Source organism: Chamaea fasciata, unplaced genomic scaffold (assembly GCF_029207755.1).
Source record: "Chamaea fasciata isolate MVZ Bird 193981 ecotype frontalis unplaced genomic scaffold, bChaFas1.0.hap1 SCAF_1, whole genome shotgun sequence".
NCBI lineage: Eukaryota > Metazoa > Chordata > Aves > Passeriformes > Sylviidae > Chamaea > Chamaea fasciata.
Window position 1 is genome coordinate 25077160 of NW_027094086.1, and position 19431 is coordinate 25096590.

At 38.9% G+C, this 19431-nt stretch overlaps 1 protein-coding gene across 5 annotated transcripts in view; it reads left to right on the forward strand.

Moving 5' to 3' along the window:
* RUNX1T1 (RUNX1 partner transcriptional co-repressor 1) overlaps positions 1-19431 on the forward strand; it is a 114669-nt gene that overhangs the window by 24556 nt on the left and 70682 nt on the right. The window contains exon 1 of one of the 5 annotated variants that reach the window (XM_066178939.1): positions 9983-10108. The exons of the other annotated variants lie outside the window; for them this stretch is intronic. Coding sequence (XP_066035036.1) covers positions 10102-10108 — 7 coding nt within the window. The 5' untranslated portion in view covers positions 9983-10101. Of the gene's footprint in view, positions 1-9982; positions 10109-19431 lie in introns of those variants that run through there. 5 annotated transcript variants of the gene reach the window in all.

Consider the following 19431-nt stretch of genomic DNA (forward strand, 5'->3'; position numbering starts at 1 on the left):
GATAGGGGTTTTTGTTTCTTTGTTTTGGCTTGGGTTTGGGGTTTTTGGTGGGGTTTTTTTGTTTGTTGGTTGGTTGGTTTAGGGTTTTTTTGGTCTGGTTTTGTTTTGTTAGTTTGTTTTTGGTTTTGTTGTGCTTTGGTTTTTGTATGTGTGTGTGTGAAGAATTAAAGTATGACTCCTTGTTTGAATGATAAGTGAAGAATATTACAGTTATTTGTACAATTTCAATACTTGAATTTATAACATAGTGGTGTAAATGGTTGTACTGGTTGAACTTAAAATCAGCGGGTACAAGTAGTAGAGGAAGGGAACATGATTAAAAAGGCCTTCCAGCAAAACTGAGTGTAGCATGTGACTATTACCTTTTATTGTTGTGGGCAGAAGCTGGTCCAATAAAGATATTTGTGGTTGCAGGAGTAGAGGAGAGCTGAAAATTAACTAAGGTTTCATTTCCTTTCTTGCTGAAGGCTTTTGGTCCAGTCTGTAGAGATATGCTCACAGGCTCAGCAAAGATATTCATGTACTAGAGATTTGGGGTGCTTCATAGGTGAGATTGAAATCTTGGGCCGTTAGATTTTCTCTGCTAATATTTAATTGGAAATTTGTAATACAGATGTAGGGGCATACTTTTCTTCTTGCATGCAGACATTGCTAGGTAAGGATTTTGGGGACCCTTGAGTAGGAGAGGCAGCCATCAGAGTGCAAATGCAGTCACAGACAGGAGTCGGGTACAGAGCAGGTGGACTGAGGAGTCATTGTCATCTATTGTGCCACTAATCCCCCATCCATTTCAGGGGATGGTGCAACAAAAGAGCTGTTACAGTGTTATCAGATTGATAATTGTGATCTAGTGAGCTCTAAAATATGTACAGTAATCCTTCCCCTTTAGAATCAGGCCCCTTCCTTCAGTTCAAACTCCCTAGATTACTCTGGTGTAAAGGTGCCTTTAAATACAAGTGGATTACTTAGACATGTAGTTTTAAGTCTGTCCTGTCATATTGTAAAGAAGCCATAATTTAAATAAGCATTGCTTGTATCTGTAAGATAAAAAAAAGATGGTTTATGCATTGTGGTCAGTCTCGTATTCCTGAATGGAACATGACATATGTATGGGGTTTGTACATATGAGGGAAGTTACGTGTCTCTATGAAAGCATTGTCTGTTATTTAAACCTTAACAAGTCATACAAGTTGTGTCCCTCTTTTCCAGTGTTTTAATTGCCTTTATTTTTTTTTTGCCGAGTTCATAATCCAATGAATTATTCATGACCTCTAGCCAACCATTGCCCACCTCAACCGGTAGTCCATTAAATGAAAAGTTCTCCATGGACATGTGGTGACAACAACCACTACATTGTCTTTCCTCTTACCCATTCGGTGTCTAGAGCCTTTGGAAAATAACAAATAACAAATGGTAGCCTTTACATCAGGGTTGCCACTCAAAAATTCCTTGGTGATAATGGTTTTAAATCAGCATTCTCTTAAAAAAAAATTATCTTGGCCATCTCCACAAGCCTCTGCTGTGATAGTCTTGCTTAAGGAAAGTTCTTGCAGGTAATAGTCTCCAAGATAGTTTGGGCTTTATTAAAACTGGCACCTTGCATTGTGCCCAAACTGCTTCAATTTGCAGATATTCTCCTAGTGTAGAGGTGTATAATTTGCTTTTGGTATGAAATTCCACTTCATAATAATCTCTCCATTTTTCTGCTTCTCTTCTGAATGGATACAACGAAGCACCATGTGGAGTACAACACAATTAGATAAAGTGAAGTAGTATTTAGAGGCCTGTGTTCCTCAAGGCTCCTCTCAGTTCCTAAGGAAACAAAGATTTTGTATTTTAATTTTCCTTAGCTATGGTGGGATTCATCTGAGTCAGACTAGAAGCACAGAGATTAGGTCAACACATGGTACTGCCAGGGAGCTTGATGTTCTCCTTCAATAGCAGTTTAAGTGAATACCATTCTGGCTTAGTTTTGTAATGGAAAACAAACTGGTATGTTGTTTTTCTCTCAGTGTTAGAGTGCTGGTTGTTGCTATTCAATTTATGTGCTAATTGTGGGTAATATTTTATGGTAGTACTCACACCTTGAAATTCTGGAACTTGTTTTAGCTGTCAAGGTTGGTGGAGGTGGGAGAGGATGAATGTCCAAGGCAGCTGGAGCAGAGACAGGTCACGTTGGAGAAGAGAGATGTGTAGCAGAGTGAGAAGGTGGCCCCAGAGTCATGAATTTAGGAGTAGATGTCATGGCAGAGAGAAGACAGAGGACAGTGATTGGAAAAGTGAGAGAAAAATGTGATGGAAGGTGTAACTAAGGAAACAATGGAAAGAAAAAGATTTGACTAAAATCAGCACCTTCCTTTTGTCACTTACAAACAATAATGCTTTTCTATCATCAAGGGTTGAATGAGTCTGTGTACTGATTCTGCTGTGTTTCCAGATGCTGAACTGCATTAGAGCAATTCATTTGGTAATACTGCTTGGCATTTTAGCAATTACAGGGTCTGCCAGTGGGTTGTCCTATTATAACTGTGAGAAAACTCATCCATAAAAGAACCACTGTTCTGTTTGGACTTTGTTCTCTTTATGTAAAAATCTACCCCCCTGCCTTTGTTCCATTAGACCTCCTAATTCATCAGGGAAACAGAAAATATTTGATGATGAGGTGACTTTCTCACCTGGTTATGGAAAGCAAATAATTTAAATGGAGAAATAATACTTAGCTGTTCTAGATATGCTGAAATATTTATTTACAGTCCTCATTCACTTTCCCTCTTGAAATTACTCAGTAGTTGACAGATGTCATACTAAAATAAAGCATTAATAGTAAACACCAACATGCTGTACAATGGCACTGCTGTGATGTTATGGGCACTACTGTGTGTATAAAAACATAACCAGGCATGCAGAACAGCCAAGTTTCCAGCCCATTACAGTGGAGGCCAGTGCAAAGATTTTGCTCCCTGATGTAAGACTAAACTTTATTTTATGAATACGTGTCAATGTGTTTTACTGGCAAACCCATATCCTTATTTTGTTGGAAAAAAATTTATATATATGTTGAATAATACAATTCTTTAATTTCTGATGACTTGTGGTGTGCAAATTCATATTGAGTTTATCAGGAACAATAACTTTGTGTGAAGGCCCCTGTGAACAAAGTCTTTGTACCATTACAAATGTAGTAATTAAATACAAGGTGATCAACATATGACAAAAGGATGCAGAAGGGAGGTCAATAGGTAAGAATATTTGCATATAAACCATTCCTCCTCTGTTGAAAATGGCAGTAGAAGCCTAAATAAGTTTTGTATTGCTGTGTATTTGCTCCACCTGGTGGATTTTCCTGGAAGTGTTTTTAATTTTCCTAATAAGGGGAAGTTGTCTTTAGTATAAAAGTAATTTCTCAGAGTAAAGGCAACTTCTTTCTTTTGTTCTTTCATTCTTTCTTTTGTTCTTTCTTTCATTCATTCTTTCGCTTTCTTTCTTTCTTGCTTGCTTGCTTGCTTTCTTGCTTTCCTCTTTTCTCATTTCTTTCTCTTAGGAATAGCATTGCAATAGGCAGATATGTGGAAAGAAAATATAATTTGATATTTGTCTTGGCCACACTTTGTCAGCACAGAGATCTCTATGAAAGTGTAGCATTCCAAATCCATTAGTAATTACAGTTTATTCTGAGGCTTATTTAGAGTATTCTTGGACTCATCTAGAGATTAGTAATTGCTGAGTCCAAGTCTGTGGCTTGTAGAGTTATATGTGATCAGTGAAAGGGAGGATTTGCTATGACTTCCCTCCCCCCCTCAGTTCTGAGCCCCTCGATGAGAAGTAGCAGTGTTATCGAAAAAGAGAGTTATTATGCTTAAGTGTTAGTGCTGTACATCAGCATAAAATCTGTCTGTCATTAAGCTAGCTTTGCAGACATTGTTTTCTTTGGAATTCTTAAGGACTTGGTTATGCTTTGATCATCTCATTGTTCTCCTTAGGTTATTTTTTTCCTTTAGAGTCTAATGGCTCCCTAACAGAAGGTGAAGTTTAGAAAATAGTGTCTCCATATGCAAGGGATTTGGAGACCTTTTTATTGTCTTTAAAAATGTCATTCATAGTCCTCATTAGCATTTATTGTTGCAAGCATACAAGCAGAAAATGTGAAATTGGTATGTCATGAATAGCTCCACAGAGCTCTAGAGCCCTGAAATTTTGCCTGCAGTGTGGTGTGGGGCAGGCATTGAGAGAAAGCTGGCCAGATGGCTGCCAGCACAGAGCAGAGCTGCAGGTTTTTGTCTCTGGTGCTGAGAGGAGGGAAAGTTCACTGGAGCATACGCTATCACCCCGTGCATTTTAACAAAACTAACTCGCCATCAGTCAAAACGGGGAGGTGGTGACATTGAAACAAAAGTTTTCAATATAATGTAACAATCCTTGTCAAATGAATAAAATATGTTTAGTTAGTGTCACAAATATTGACATGTTACACAGAAAAATGCAAGGCTCACATTTATGGCTAGTGGTAGATACGCTTTCACACAAATATGCTCTACATTATCTTTATTATGAAGATCCTATACATTGAAAAGACATCGATTAGAGGTCAAAACTTAGGTTAATATACTACAGCAGAAGGAGTTTCCCTACCCATGTTAAATGAACAAACACCCTGAGCTTCAAGTCAAAAAGCAACTGATAGCTTGAAACCCTTTTTTCCTTCACCACCCCAACCCCCCTGCCTCTTTCCCCTTCTTTTTGTATCTTAAAATATGGCTGTAGTTCAGCAGGAGCAGATAGTCTCTTCCAGGCTTCTCCAGGTCACACTGAATGTGTTCTTTCTCTGTTAGTGAGACAGTATCATTGGTATTTTCTTTCAGAAATATTTTCAAATCAATATCAAATTTTCTAAAGTTCATGAGTGGTGTCTATGCACAGATGGTGTGGTAATTTTCTTTGAAGTCAAATGATGACAGAAATTAGCAGTCAATTCTAATTTACTTTACCCACATTATAGAAAATATAGTATTTAATAAAAATGCGAGGCAAAACTTGTTTAGCCTAGATCTAGTGAAAGAAATAGACCCCAAGATAGGTACACTTCTATGTGAGTTTTTTCATGTGAGTGTTCTTACTAAAATGAATATAGAGAGCAAAAGAACTTGCATTCTCTAAGGCCTGAAAGTTGTCCCTCCCATTCTGAGTCAGTTAATTTTTTGTGGAACTATTCTTTCATGTTAGGTCTTAATGTATATTTTCATTGTTTTAAAACCTGAAACGCACCTGAAATGTCACTGGAATTTCTGTGTGTTCAACAAGAAATAATTTTTGGGTTTTTTTAATGAAAAAGCAATAGGCAGTCTAGGTTGTTAAGTCTAATGCACTGTCAAGGCTGCCTTTTCTCAACAGATGATTTAAAATACTCTTTGGAGTATTGTGGAAATATGGATATAACTTACAAGTTTTTTTAACTGAAAAGAAATGAATGCTTTCTCCGTTCCAGTGAATTTAATCCAGTACTTGAGGTAACATCATGAACAGTTTGTCTTAGACAACAAAGAATATTTTCTTCCCACCTCGGTGACTACCTTTCAACTGCTCAGTGTTTGATTTGTGTAGGTAATCTCAATTAGTCTATGTTTCACAGAGCAGCGTATGTTTTAAATGTCTCATTTGTCTTTTTTCAGAAGTCCAGAAAGCCTTGCCAGTAAGGAAAAGCTTAGGGAAATGTTTAGTGTTATCTGGCAAGTGTTTTGTGTTGCATGCATAAAGAGCTGCTGTTAACAGATAAGCACATATCTTATTGGAATATTTAAATTCAATTTCCAAGCAAAGAATTAGATGTTTGTGGAGAAGTGCCTTTCTTGGGTAACTCGAGCCTTTTGTGGTAGTGCAGTAAAACCAAGGGAGGCTAGGTACAATGTCATGGAAAAAGTTGCCCTGAGGGTCCCATTACAGGCTTAGGTGGGCTGCCATTGCACCAGGCAATCAGAGAAACTTGGGCAGCAAGAAAATAGCGAGCTTCTCCTGGAGGTGTTGCCTTTACTGTACCGTGGTTGGACAGTCAACTGAATAAAGTTAAGAAAGCATCCAGAAGAGGTTGTCCCCTGTCCCCCGCATCAGCTCCACAGCTCACACATTAGGTGGGTTTGCCCTGTCAGTGGGATGCCTTAAGAAAACACTAATAGCTTCCAGCTGGGTGGAAAATCAAAACGTTTTGGGGCTGACAAAACTAGTAGATTTGAATTTGAAAGCCCAGCTAATGCCTCCATTTTTATTTACCACTCGCCCATAAAAGATTATTTTCCAATATGTCAGCCTCATTTGGTGGCCAGTGGTCTGAAAGTGAAAGTGGAACAAGCAAGCGGGGAAATCTGGACATTAGTGAGTCCGCCCTTTCAAGCTGGTGTGCCACTTTGTGGAATGGCCTTCCCTGAGATTGGGGGGGTCCTAATGACCATTCATCAATGCTCGTTGGCTGATCATTGAGTGCCTTCTCATTCAGTTTATCAAGTCTTGCACATAAAAAGTCAGAATAAGCATTATCCAGCTTTGTTAAAGCCAACTAGGAGTAAAATGCTCCATTTGAACCCATTTTGCCCTTGGTTTTTCACTTTGTTAATGCAGTCCTGCTTAAATGAGTGCTTTTATTGGGTCTGTTAGAATATCTGAAACTATTAATTCTCTTGTATTGAATAGCTGGTGGCAGGCCAGAGCAGATGGGGTAGAAAACTATTTGGTTGGGTGTATTGCTTTCAATTAGGATCAATGAGGTTTCAGCTCCTTTGAATTAACTCACTTAATACCCACTGTGTGAAGTCACAATGTATCACAACAGTCTGCTATAAGTAGAGCGGGAAGTTGAGAAGTCCTACAGAAAAGCTTTGAGTTAAATTCTTCCTTCACTGTTAATAGAGAGCTTTCATTAACTACAGATGTGTTTCAGTGGACTTCCAGTCCCTGTTATTAAGCTGGGTTTGCACAAAAGGCAATCTCTGTATTTTAAATGATGGTCATTAGGAATTTCCCTTTTCCATCAGATCCATGTCTTGGCTACCTTATATCATCTGCTGCATAAAATCTTTTTTCTTCCCCTTCAAATACAAGACTATGGAAACTAGTTTTCCTTCCCTACCTATTTTCAAACTAAGGACTCCTAGAGGGTGATTTAAAAGTATTTTGTAAAGCCATTTTGAGTGATCATCAAAGAAGGAGCTGGTGCCCACCCAGGATGGTGTAATGTAATGTGCACCATAAAGAAACTGGCCCTAGATGGTCTTGTGGATTTTTCACTCTCTTTGTATCCCTTTCATTTTGGCAGTACTCTGACTCTTGTGATGCAGCAGAACTGTTCTGTGTCAAAACCACTGTCTTTCCTTTCTGGGTGGAGAATAAAACCATTTTACGGAATGGGCTGTCCACTTTTGCTTGGCCTGCTAAAATTTTAGACCTGGTGCAAAAACTTCTAGGGCAAGCTTCAGGTGAGTGCATTAAAAATGGGGGTGGGGAAAGCAAATAAATTTCCACAGATACTACTTCAGGGAGGACTGCCAAATGGGTTGCAGCCTGCCTCAGTGTATTAAATAATGAGAGGGGAAAACTGTTCATGCAGCTGGCTGCTTGAGAAAATGCTGAAGTAGTCTCAGATGCACAGGCATTCTGTTAGCCCTTTCCATGAGCAGACTTCTAGGTGAGAATCTCCAGGGATCCAAGTTTTGTTGACGTGGATCAATTTAAGTGGCAATTACTGTAGTCAGATAACAGCTTAAAAAGGCTTTTTACACACAGAAAAAAGATGCATAATCGCACAGCATATGGAAGTTCAATTTCGTGAGCCATGGTCTGTGGATTTACAATGTACTGATATTAAGACCTTCTTTTAAGAGTGAATATTGTTTGGTTTTATTAAAATGCGTCATACCCTTGACACGTTGCTTTCTACTCTGAAGCTGATTCAGGCTGCATCTATGTTGATGAAAGGTTGAACTTCCAACTGTGAAAATGTTTTTCCTTTCATGTAGAGTACAGCATTACAAAAGAAAAACAACATAGGAAATACAATACTAACTGACTGGTTTTAAATAGTGCATCAAATAATAAAACCGAAAGGACAGTAAAGTCTTTAAAGGCCTTGTTGACGCAGACTTCACTTGTCTCTATTTCCCTTGATTCTCTCCCTTTGCCCCTCTTCTTTTCCCCCTTCATGAAAGTGGTCCAGTAAATGTTTTCATGTTTTGGTTTTCATGTTTCTCGTGGGCTGTCTGACACTCAAAAATCCGTTCTAGAGAACTTCATTACGATAGATATCTGAAGATGAAGAAAATATCTGTCTCAAGTAGTAGGCACATTAGGTTCTTAGGTCTGGGCTGTTTATTGGGGCAGGGGAACTGCTTCTTTTCTTCTTGATACTCTTGGATTTGCCAGTTCTGTGTTTGGAATTTCTTTTCTATTTAAATGAAACTTAAGGGTGGCACTTAGATTGTGTTAAGAAGATATTATAGAAATATCAGTAAATTAAATGGTTCATTTTCTTTAAGTGAGAAATATTCATGAGTTCAGTCTGGACATTAGGAGGGACTGTTATTTGCTGCTTAATTTTGCATGTATGTTCTTTTCCTGAACAGATCTTTATCAGGCTCCGTGCTAGCTAGAGGAAGGAAGAGGAAGGCCTAAAAGCAGAGTTGGTTCTGAATAATAGAGGCAGAAGATGGCATAACGCAAAATCAGGGGGGTGCATAAATAAGTACACAAGGACAGACCTTACATTGAGAAGATCTGACTGAGAATGGTTGCCTTTCCATAAAGGTTTGAATATATAATGCAAAGGCAAAGTCAGAACCAGGACCTACTTGGTAGTTGCTGGAGAAGTGGCTCATTACTAAAGCACTTTGCAAGTGCTGAATGGGAGGAGAGTTTTAAAAAGGACGGTATTTTTTCTTGTGCCTAGAATTTTGTGCAAAGATGTATGTGCTACAGAAGGCATGGGAGTCAAGCGTATGCTTCTTCTAAGAGGCAAAGATGTTTTACAAAGGACTAAAGAGGGACTGCTGAGAAGAAAATAGCCAGCTTTAGATAAAGCACTATAACAAAGACTTGTAGTTTTATGTATCATGGTGTCCATTAAAGCTTAATAGGGAAGAGTGAATTGAACCTAGCCAGGCATACCTTATTCATGTGAAGGATAAACATTTAAGGGGTTCACAAAATCAGAAATCGGGAGGACATGATTGTTTAGCTTTTGAAAAAGCTGTACAGGGAAGATTTTGTTTTCATCCCCCATGGATCACTATGCAAGGTAAAGGAGAGTAAGCTGCAAATGTTTGGAACATATCAATGGAAGAATCCCAGGGGGTTAAAAGCACCATAGTAAAATGTAAGTGGTCTGCTTTCTAAGTGTGTTCTATTTTACACATACTACTGTGGATTTGAGAAAGGGAGTGATTTTGATACTCTGTTCCCTATAGTAAAGGGGAATAATAATGATATAAGTGTGGGAAGTGGGAGGGGGGGGGTTCTCTTCTGTATTCTTGTGCACATTTTGAATTTCTGGCCAAATAAACAAACGTAGTCTTATGGAGTGCAAAATTTTGGCTGTTAAAATTAAGAATTATTTTTTTCCTTATTTGGAGGAGAGCTGTTTCAAAGGGATGCTTTTTCTTTAATTGTTGTCAGCAGAGGAAAGGGTTAACTTTTAAAGAAAAAATGAATAATTCAGTGTTTGGCTTATCATTCTGCATTTTAGTTTCTATTCTTTGGTCATCTGGAACTTGGTGTGAAAGGTAGAGTAAAAGGAGTCAGCTGAGGGGAGCCGGGGTTGTGATAATTTGCACACACATCCCTGTCATTGTTCTGCCTGAAGAGACAGGGCTGGGTTCAAGGCCACATGTGCTCCTGTCATCATTCACATTTCTGCTCCAAGTGCAATACAGAGTGTCAGCTCTCCATCTGTCTTTGCCTGGCAAACGCACGCGCCCAGCATCCTGCCTCCAGCTACGCTGCCACAGCCAGTTCTGATGGCCTTCCTCGCTTCTCTCTGTTCATTCCAGAACAGGAGGCACTGAGCCCTAAATAAGCTTGCTTTTAGGAGAGAGCCATTTACAGTGTGGTATATTTTATCCAAGGATGCCTGGTGAGTCGAAATTATTGCAGCTCTTTCGGTTCTAAATGAGGAAACGCTAATCGGTTTTTTGATAGTATATTTTCCCTCTCTCTTTTTTCTTTTCTCGTTTAATATAGAGGGTGATTTGCAAGCTGATACGGGTACGGAGCGATCGCGGATGCTAATTCTGTTGTGTGTGTGTTTGGGGGAGGGGAATTTGTGCAAGTGAACTGCTAGAGATGATACTTAGAGCAGGACTGGATGTTTCAATGAAAAGGGATAGAAATAGCAGAAAGTCACCAGCTTTGTGGGTGAACGTCTCTGCACAGGGGATCATTTTTAGCAAAGGGAAATACAGCTTCGGGCTGGCTTTCATGACTGTCAGCTGCACCTTGAATCTGCAAACATTTGATCGTCGGAGATCATTCACAGTGTTTACCCATCAGTTGAAATTATCTCTGTGAAAAGCTGTTTATGTTGAAGAAGTGAGGGAGATTTATAAAACAGATTATTCCAGCCTTGTCCTAAATCGTAGTCTTTCACTGTCACCAGGCAAATCACCGAAATTTGTTGATTCAAAATAAAACAATAAAAAATTCTGCTGAATTAGAGAAATTGCAGTGGAGCTGGGAGTTATAATAGGTCGTTTTCCTCATGAAAATATTACCTTTGGATCTTACAATCACTTGTCTTATTGATAAGTGTTATTGCCGATAAAAACACTTCTATGCAGAGTGATTTGTCTGAGGGGTTTTGTGAGATGCTTGACCACAACTGAGTAGATTGAATTTGGTGTGTTTTGTTTGTTTTTTCCCCCTTTGGTAAGGACTGGAGAAAGCCATGTGCCTGATTATAACAGCTTGTGTTCTGGATAAAAAAAAGACAGGGCTAGAGATCCTACAGCTGGCTGGTTCTTGTGGATTATTTGGGTAGGACAGGCAGAAGAGGCTATGCTTGATCACAGAGAGTCTGTACACCTCACAGATGGTGTTTTGAAACAGTATCTGCCAGTTTACTGCAGCCACAGTTGCATGTAGGTATTGCCAGTTGTTGAAAGAATGTTTTCCTTTTAGGATTTTTGTAAATCATACAGTAGGTCATACCCTACTGCTGGTATGTTTGCTGATCCTGTGATTGTAACAAGAAAGTGGGCTCTGTTTGCTCAAAGCACAAGGTTAAGAGGATTTATATGGTTGAAATATGGGCAAATTAATTTGCATAGATAACAACTGAGGACTATGAAAGGTCAATTTAACCCTTTAAACATCAAATCTGATTTGCATGTATTGCATTCCTGAGAATGTGGTCTTCATTAGAAATACCATGGTAATTAATTAGGAAAACTGTGCATTGTGCATAATTTTCATCCATTGATGTTTCCCTTATGTTTTGTATGAAACTCATCTTCTCATGAGGTTTACTGTTTCTGTGTTTTATCAAGATATTTAGGTGTACTAAAATGACACAGACATGTCACTTTTGATCCTTGTGTGCATTATTTGGGCCGATTGGCAAACTGTTGGAATGCGTAGAGTGGACATTTTTGAAAACCTATTAAGCTTTTGGCATCTAAATTACTTAATCTACCTGCTGGTTAAAATTTCATGCATCTTTAATCAAAATGGCATGTTCCACACTCAAGTGTGTATTCCCTTATCAATACTTGTTAGGCTTTACCATTAAATAAATCTTTTATTTGCAGCATTCTCTTAAAGCAGTAGCAAGCAAGAAGTGTGTTTTAATGTCAGCTCTGAGTGTTAGAAAACCTTGCACTTGGATACAGAGAATACACTAACAGCTGTGACTGGGAGCATGTGCCAGAATGGAGATACTTGAACAGATCTGACACTTGGCTATTTTTGACACCCATCTGCACTTTTTTACTCTCCTCTAGGACGAACTGCCTCTCAATCTGTTCACAGCATATTTTAGCCCTTTAATATTGTGGTGTTGTGTTTTTTCAAATGGGCATTATTAGCCATCTGGGGCAGATTTTGTATTTTAAAAGTAAGCACATTATGTACAGGAGATTAAAAGGATGTGTATTTTTATATAATCAGGTATTATGTCAGTGCCTTTTGTGTATGTGTGAAGTCTTGATTTCAGAACCATCCCTTTAGTGATTCTGACATCTGAAGTCCTTCTTTTGGGGAAAGAACAGGAAGTAATAAAGACGGGTTCTGGTTTATGTGTGGTGATAACAATTACACAAACTGAATTTGCTCTTCAAAGACGAATTGCTGGTACTGTTATAATTGCGACTCGGTGCTCACCTCCTCGCTCTCCTGTCGGGGCAGAGCGACAGCAGTGGAGCTGGCTAATGAAGTGCTGTAAAAGCCATTCAGACTTCTGTGAAGGCACTGCTGCAACTCGGAGAAAAGTCTCTAGAAAGATAATCCCGTTAACATGCAGCTTGCCGTAACCAAGTTAACCATTTTGTCATTCTGTGTAGCGAACTCTAGGAAGCATTTATCTCTAAGTAATTGTTCCTGGGGGAACAGTGTTCAAATCTAATACAGTACACCAGTTTCTCTGATTACTGTGAATGTGGTGGGGTGGGTTTTTTTGGGTTTTTTTGGGGTTTTTTTGGTATTGTTTATCCGGACTTTATTTATGAAACATTACAAATCTATCAGTCATTTTATAGTACTTTCAAAGAACAGATGTTGGCCTACAAAATGCTTTATTATTGCCCATGGCAGTATTCAGCACGGTTTCCTTAAAAGGACAATCAGTGATCACAGTCATTGTAGCCCAGAAATAATGCTGCTCTTTCAGAAGATGGCCTGGTATTAGGTCAGACCACCCTTTCTTTACTTCTGCTCTCCAGATGTGGCTGCAACTATTTTTTTTTTAAGTTCATGTTTCAAAAAAAATGGGTTTGTTTTCAAAATCTGGTTTTACTTAAGATATCTCCATCCTGGAGTGCATTTCATAAATTGCCCACATATTTTTCTTAGCAGAGAACTTAACTGGCTGTAATTTTTAACACATGGCCACATCATGTGATATTTTCAAAACATTTGCACATAGCTTTAAGAAGGTCCCGGCAGAAATGATCCATCATCTCACAGCCAGCCCATTTCTTAACAGCATATCTGCATTTTCCATTTAGCAGAGCTATATATTATTAGCTTACATTTTGGGTAGTAAAACAGTGTATTGCTGATTGTAAAACATGGACTTTATTATCTGCTGAAAATTGATTTGGCATTTATAGCCACTGTGTACTGGAGTGGCTTTCTGGTTTTAACATTAGTGCTTGCAAGTGATGATTTGTTTAAAGAACAGAAACAAAATTGCCATGGACATAACTGTTAGTGTCCTAGTAACTGAACATTTGGGTTATCCACCTGTTTTTTAAGTACATGTGTGTAAATGGTGTTACACAGCAAAAGTGTCCTAACAGTCCATTTACCGACTTGTTCTGTTCTAAGTTGCAGTTGCTATGCTGTTATGTTAGGAGGACTCTGTGTCTTACAAAACAAGTTTCCTGCCAAATATGGAAAATGTGTCTGGAAATACTTAAGTCTGAGTGTTAACTTTGCATCATTATTCCAATCATCCTACATAATGACTTTATCTTCAGGATTCAGCTACAAGTGAAAAGCTTTTTCCCTAAGAGGACCGTAGGTCACTGGGTTCTTCAGATATGTATGATAGGGTTGGGAGGTGACATGTGATGACTTGGTTTTCACAGTATTAAAGTTTCTTCGTCTTTTATGGTAGTAACAAATTCCAAAGTCTGCATAACATTATTGCACTTATTTTCAACCCATGGGGCTGTGAACTTCCTCATGCTACACATGCATGGAAAGTAATTAACACATCATGGAACGCAGATCATACTGCAGGAATGAATATATATATATATATATATACACACACATAGACACACACACACACACGTATATATATATATTTTTCATCAGGGTCCCAAATGCTCTTTTCCTGAGAAGACTGAAAGCTTTATAGCTCAGGCCCTTATCTAGAGAAGAACAACCAAGTAAGTTTCTCAGGACAGGTACTTCCTCAGTGTTTAACACCAGGGTGTTTAGCACCAATTGATTTGAAGATTTTGGACTCCACACTCACACATACAAGGCATGATCATCATAGCTTGCAAATCAATGTGATCTGTGTATATACAATTTGAAAAGATGACTTGAATTTAGCATAAAATGAAATTATACAATATGCCAGTTTAAAGTCCGTACAGAGAAATGGATACATTTAAGAGTATCATGATAACATGATAACTGGTGCTTTTCAGAACATGTACATATACCTCTACCAGTTTTCTGGTTTGTTTGCTTCATCCTTGTTTCTTTCAAGTGTGTACATCAAGGATAACACTATAAAAAATCAGCTGAAGCCTGGTATTTTGCTTCCAGGTCACAAAGCAACTTGTGCACATGAAGCACTAGCTGCCTTCCAAATCCAAAGTGCCGTGCCTCTAATTCTCCTCTGTCCTGTGTGCATCACTGTTACAGCTTTGAAGTTTCCTGAACATGTCAAGCTGTATCTGTGCATGGCAGGGTCTCCCTCAGTATTGATAGGGTTAAGCAGCCCAGTGCTGAGATCACACCAATATCTTTTTGGAGTTGAAGCATTTCTGTGTCTTGGGTTGTTCACACAGTTGGATCTGGTAGGTAATCTCAGAGGAAGCCCAGTGCATATTTAGAAACGTTGGGCTCTTCACAAGTGTAGGCTTACTTTTTGTTCCCAGAAATGTGCGTGTTGTAAAATGGAGCACAGAGCCAGCAATGCTAAGGCAAGTAGAGATTAAATTGGGAAAAAACATAGGGCACAGCAGTGCTTGGATTTTCACTTACGCACAGACACAGTCTAGCCATATTGGCCCACTTGGCAAGGCTTATTTCTTTCAATATCCTGCTATGCTAACTCCATGTTCACGCAGCTCCTCTGTGAAGCTGGTGAAGTCCTTGCCACGTTGTACCATTCTATCTATATTCACTGGCTCAGCTCTCCAGCAGCTCAGCCATCTCTGCACTGAGTTGCATTTTTGTGATGTACATTTGTTCTTTCTGCCTCATGTACATGAGAGTCACCAGATGAAGTGCAGGACCGGTTCAGGAGCTGCTTTCCCCTCGCTACTGTTGATCTTGAGCCACATTCCCTCCTAACATGATTCTTGTTCAGTTCTTAGGTAGGACAAGAGCCTTGGAGATGATTCCCATAAACTGCTAATGGGCAGTAGCTTTCCCCACTGCCAAGGGAATATGTTCCAGATCTGGGTGTGAGCAAGCAGAAGGAGGATTTGAATTTGTGTGTTTCACTTCCAGAGTGAGGCTTTCACTCCAAAATCTTGCAAAAAAATTTCAACGCTCCCTTTTCCTTCTCGCCTAGCTGTGTCTTATACAAACAGTTCTACTTGCTAATCTTCTGAAGGTGAGGATATGGACAACTTTACTGGAGGAGAGAGTAATGCTGTGGATTCCATGTCTCCAAGTTATTGAGGCCCTTGAAAGGCAGGAATTTTGCTGTTGGTGAGCTGTAGGCAGTTTCTAGTTAAATATTATTAACTTTATATAATCTTTTTGTCATGAGCTCTCTACAACTACCTAATGGGAGAGTATAGAGAAGAGAGATGGAGATGAAGCCAAGTTCTTCTCGAGGTGCATAGTGGTAAAGATGAGAGGCAAAAGGCACAAGTAATAGACCGTGATAAAATCCAAGTAGATACCAGGGAAAAAAAATTCTTCACCATAATGATGGTCAGACATTAAAACTGTTTTTTCAGAGAGGTAGTGATATTTTCATTATTGAAGATCCTGTATTGGACAAACCCATGGCAAGTTGATCTAAACTTCACCTACTTTAAGACAGAGGGGCATAGACTGGCTCATCTCCTAAGGTCACTTCAGCTTGAATAATGATTCTTTGTTATGCTGGATCTGTTAACTGTTCTGGACACCCAGTCTGAGGTGCTTCTCCCCTACAGACCCATGCTCTGTAGGGGAGAGCAGAGCAGCTGCTGGTACTGGTTTCTGCGCTGTGTTTCAGGGGAAATTTCAGCAGTGTTGGGCTTCAAACACCTAAAGAGATTCATTGAATCTGTTTTGAAACTATTATTTGATCTCTAGCTTTGTGAATGGACTCTGTGTGCTGATAGAAGAGCAGAATTGCCAGGCTCAGTACTGGTTGAAAGGGCTGCACCTCCTCCCTCTGACAGCTCATGGAGCTGTGCTTCCATATACCAAAGCTGAATTTATTTCTCTGTGCTGGCTTTTTTATTGTTTTATTTTCATTTTTTTCTCTACTCCGAATTTCTTCTTTACTGCAAGTTGTAGGCAGAGTGTGGAGAAAAAGCCTCATTGTGAACTTTAACTGGAGAACAACTTGAGAAAACAAGTTGCTGGGGACCTTGGGATTTGAGAGGAGACACTTCAACTGAAGGTTCACAGACCTCTTAGTTTTGTCCCTGTGCTGCAGAACACCACCTGTTAATGATGTTCCTGCAGCTGGTTTAAAGAAGAGACACTGAACCCATCCAAATTCTAAAAGTCTCCTCAAATTCTTATGGCATGAAGCTAGAGCCTTACTTGAGCTTTTTCATGATGTTGTATAATGAGTTGTCGGTTTATTTCTGCTTCTTCTCGCTTTTGGGATTGGGTAATCTTGTGAAATTTTCCTGAGGAAGAATTACCTGGTAGGACCCACACATCTGAATTTATTGAAATTATCCAGCCAGATATTTAGGTATTAGTGTGGATAAATATTCTGGAGCTATGCCTGCAACGTAACTGCTTTTAAACAGGCACAAAGTGTAAGTCAAAGGTGACAGGAAATCTTTCTGAAGTTGAAAAGGAAATACCATCAGCAATGGACACAGTTATTAAGAGTATTGCTCATATGGTTTTCACTCCTTATGGACATCCCTTTGGAAGCAGACTGTAACAAGCTCTGCTGTTATTTTTGAATGTTGACAATACTGAGCTGACAAAGACCAAAAGAAATGTGGAAATAGGAGAGTGAAAGGAATTGGTATTGATCACCTCCTGGAGGAGCAGCTGAGGATTAAGGAAGAAAAATGTATTTTGGTAACCCTTCAAGCGTACTGTAAATTCAGGCAGATCTGCTGTAGGGTCAGGCCGATATCATTCTTTGTTTAAAAATGGGAGTTGCTATATTGAACTGAGATTTGAGTAAGTGGCATTTGCATATGCTTAATTAACTGCAGTGAAGTTTGAAATGATGATTCAAGAAGCAGGAACGTGTTTTACCTTTCAAAGTCCATTGCCCTTTCCAGCTTATCAATACATCTTTTCTGGGGTTTGAGGCACTACTCTGTCTTAAGTCATTTGGAAAGCATATCTAAAATTTAACTTGGTATTCTTTCAGTTCTAATGCTTTATTGGAGTTTTATTTATATGCTTATAACCCTCTTCTCCAAGCCCTGGGAACTTTCCTGTGTTGTATCTCCAGTGCAGATTCTTGTAGTTCCTCCTTTCTCTATGATCTTTCTAGGGATGCTGGGTTCAATGTCTTACTGTCCTCCTGTTTGAAACTGCATCCTGCTAAAGGAGTAATCTCCCAGTTAGGGATACAGGGCCTTCTCCTTCCTTCTTTCAGATCTCTCCTTAATATGTATTTTGTGAGTCATGCAAGCGCATATGACTCAAATACTCTTCCTGCCACAAGATTGCAGTTTGGAAAATGTGTGCACTCGCTTCATAGAAAAATGCAGCCATAATTTGATTCTTTCTTCTAAACTGTGCATTCCAAATATATTCTGGTGGCCCTTTTAAGCCAAAACAATAAGCATGTGTACACAGCCTTGAATTTTCATTGTAGCTGTTTTATAATCCAAATCAATGCCATCTACATAGACTTTCCTATATGTGACTTCCTCATATCATTCCTTGAATTTTTAAGAGACTTTTTTTTTTAAACATGATTTTGCGCCTTGCAGAGCAGCAGCCACATCTTCCATGGTTAGCAAATACAAATTAACATTTATTGTTTTAATTTTATTTTTCCAGTCCATTTCACCACATAATTGTTGATTGTGAAATTATATCTGCTAGATTTGCACACACTTATTTGTATTCTCTTTAGGAGAAAGTTTGCCTAACTGAAATTTAGAAGAGGTCATTTTCTGTGACAGTATTATTGTTACTACATTTTTTTTTGCCTGGGACTGTACACGATACACTGTTTTGGACATTTTAGACTATGAACACTGCAGTGTACAAAAATGGTCTTTTAAAAACAGGGATATGCGATATTCTCATTCTTTTTTAGAAAGTACTGGGATTTCTGTCAGTTTTGGAAGTGAAATCTTGAGTGAAACACGGGGACCTTGTAATGCAGTAAGGAAAGCAAAAAGATGCTCATTAAAGCAACTGTGGTTATGTTTGTAAAAGAACGGATGTAATTAGATATCCAGCAAGGTCAGATGGCACTGTCATTTAATAGCTTTGAAAGTCACCAGTTTTCTTCTTGGAAACTGGTTTGCAACAGAATTTGCTGCCTCTTGGGACTGGCGTTTTTAGTTTTCATTTTTCCACTGACAGGAGGAGGACAACTAAGTTTCTAGAATTCAAGTGGTCCACATTGCTTGAGTTCATCCTTCCATGGCACTGTAGGATCTCCTAACTTCAGGGTCCCGAAAAAGCGAGAGCATCTGTCAATCTCATCCATATTAGATCTCAGAAGTAATGTAAATTACTTCATTAAAATCAATATTTGATTATTTTACACTGAGCTCAGCATTTGACTGCATTGCATCTTCAGAAATAAAAGCAAAGTCCTTTGCAATATTTAAAGGGGATCCGTGTAGTACGGAGTGTATATCTTTCTTTTCTGAATTCCTGTTAGCCAATGTGAGCACTTCATTGTCCCCTTGAAAATGGAGAAGTGAGATTACCATCTGTGTTTCTCATGTTAAATTTTTAAAGTATTCTGAAGAATGTTTATCTTGTTTTCTTAATTTACTTGCATCTCTCTTTACATTATTCTCTGGTTGTAAATGCAAACATGTATTTGGATTTTCTACATTTATTAAGTGAGTCTGCTGTACAAGAGATGAATCTGTGTATGAAACTTTGATTGAGAGGTTGGTTTGAAAGCAGAGTCTACAGAGCATGTATAGCAAGTTCTCTGCCTGGAAAGCCAGTGTTGCAGCCTTCCTTTGCCCTCTTCAGACTCCTCTACATCGACAGAACCACATTTTGGGTTTGATTTGCATGGTTGCTTGCCAGCTCAGCAGCTAGTTTTCCTCCTGTGACATGTCAATCGGTAGAGTAGTAATTTCCAATTCCTTTCATTTTGAGCAAGGAAAGTAATGGTATTTAATCTTCAGACACCAGCAGAAACAGAATCCTTTC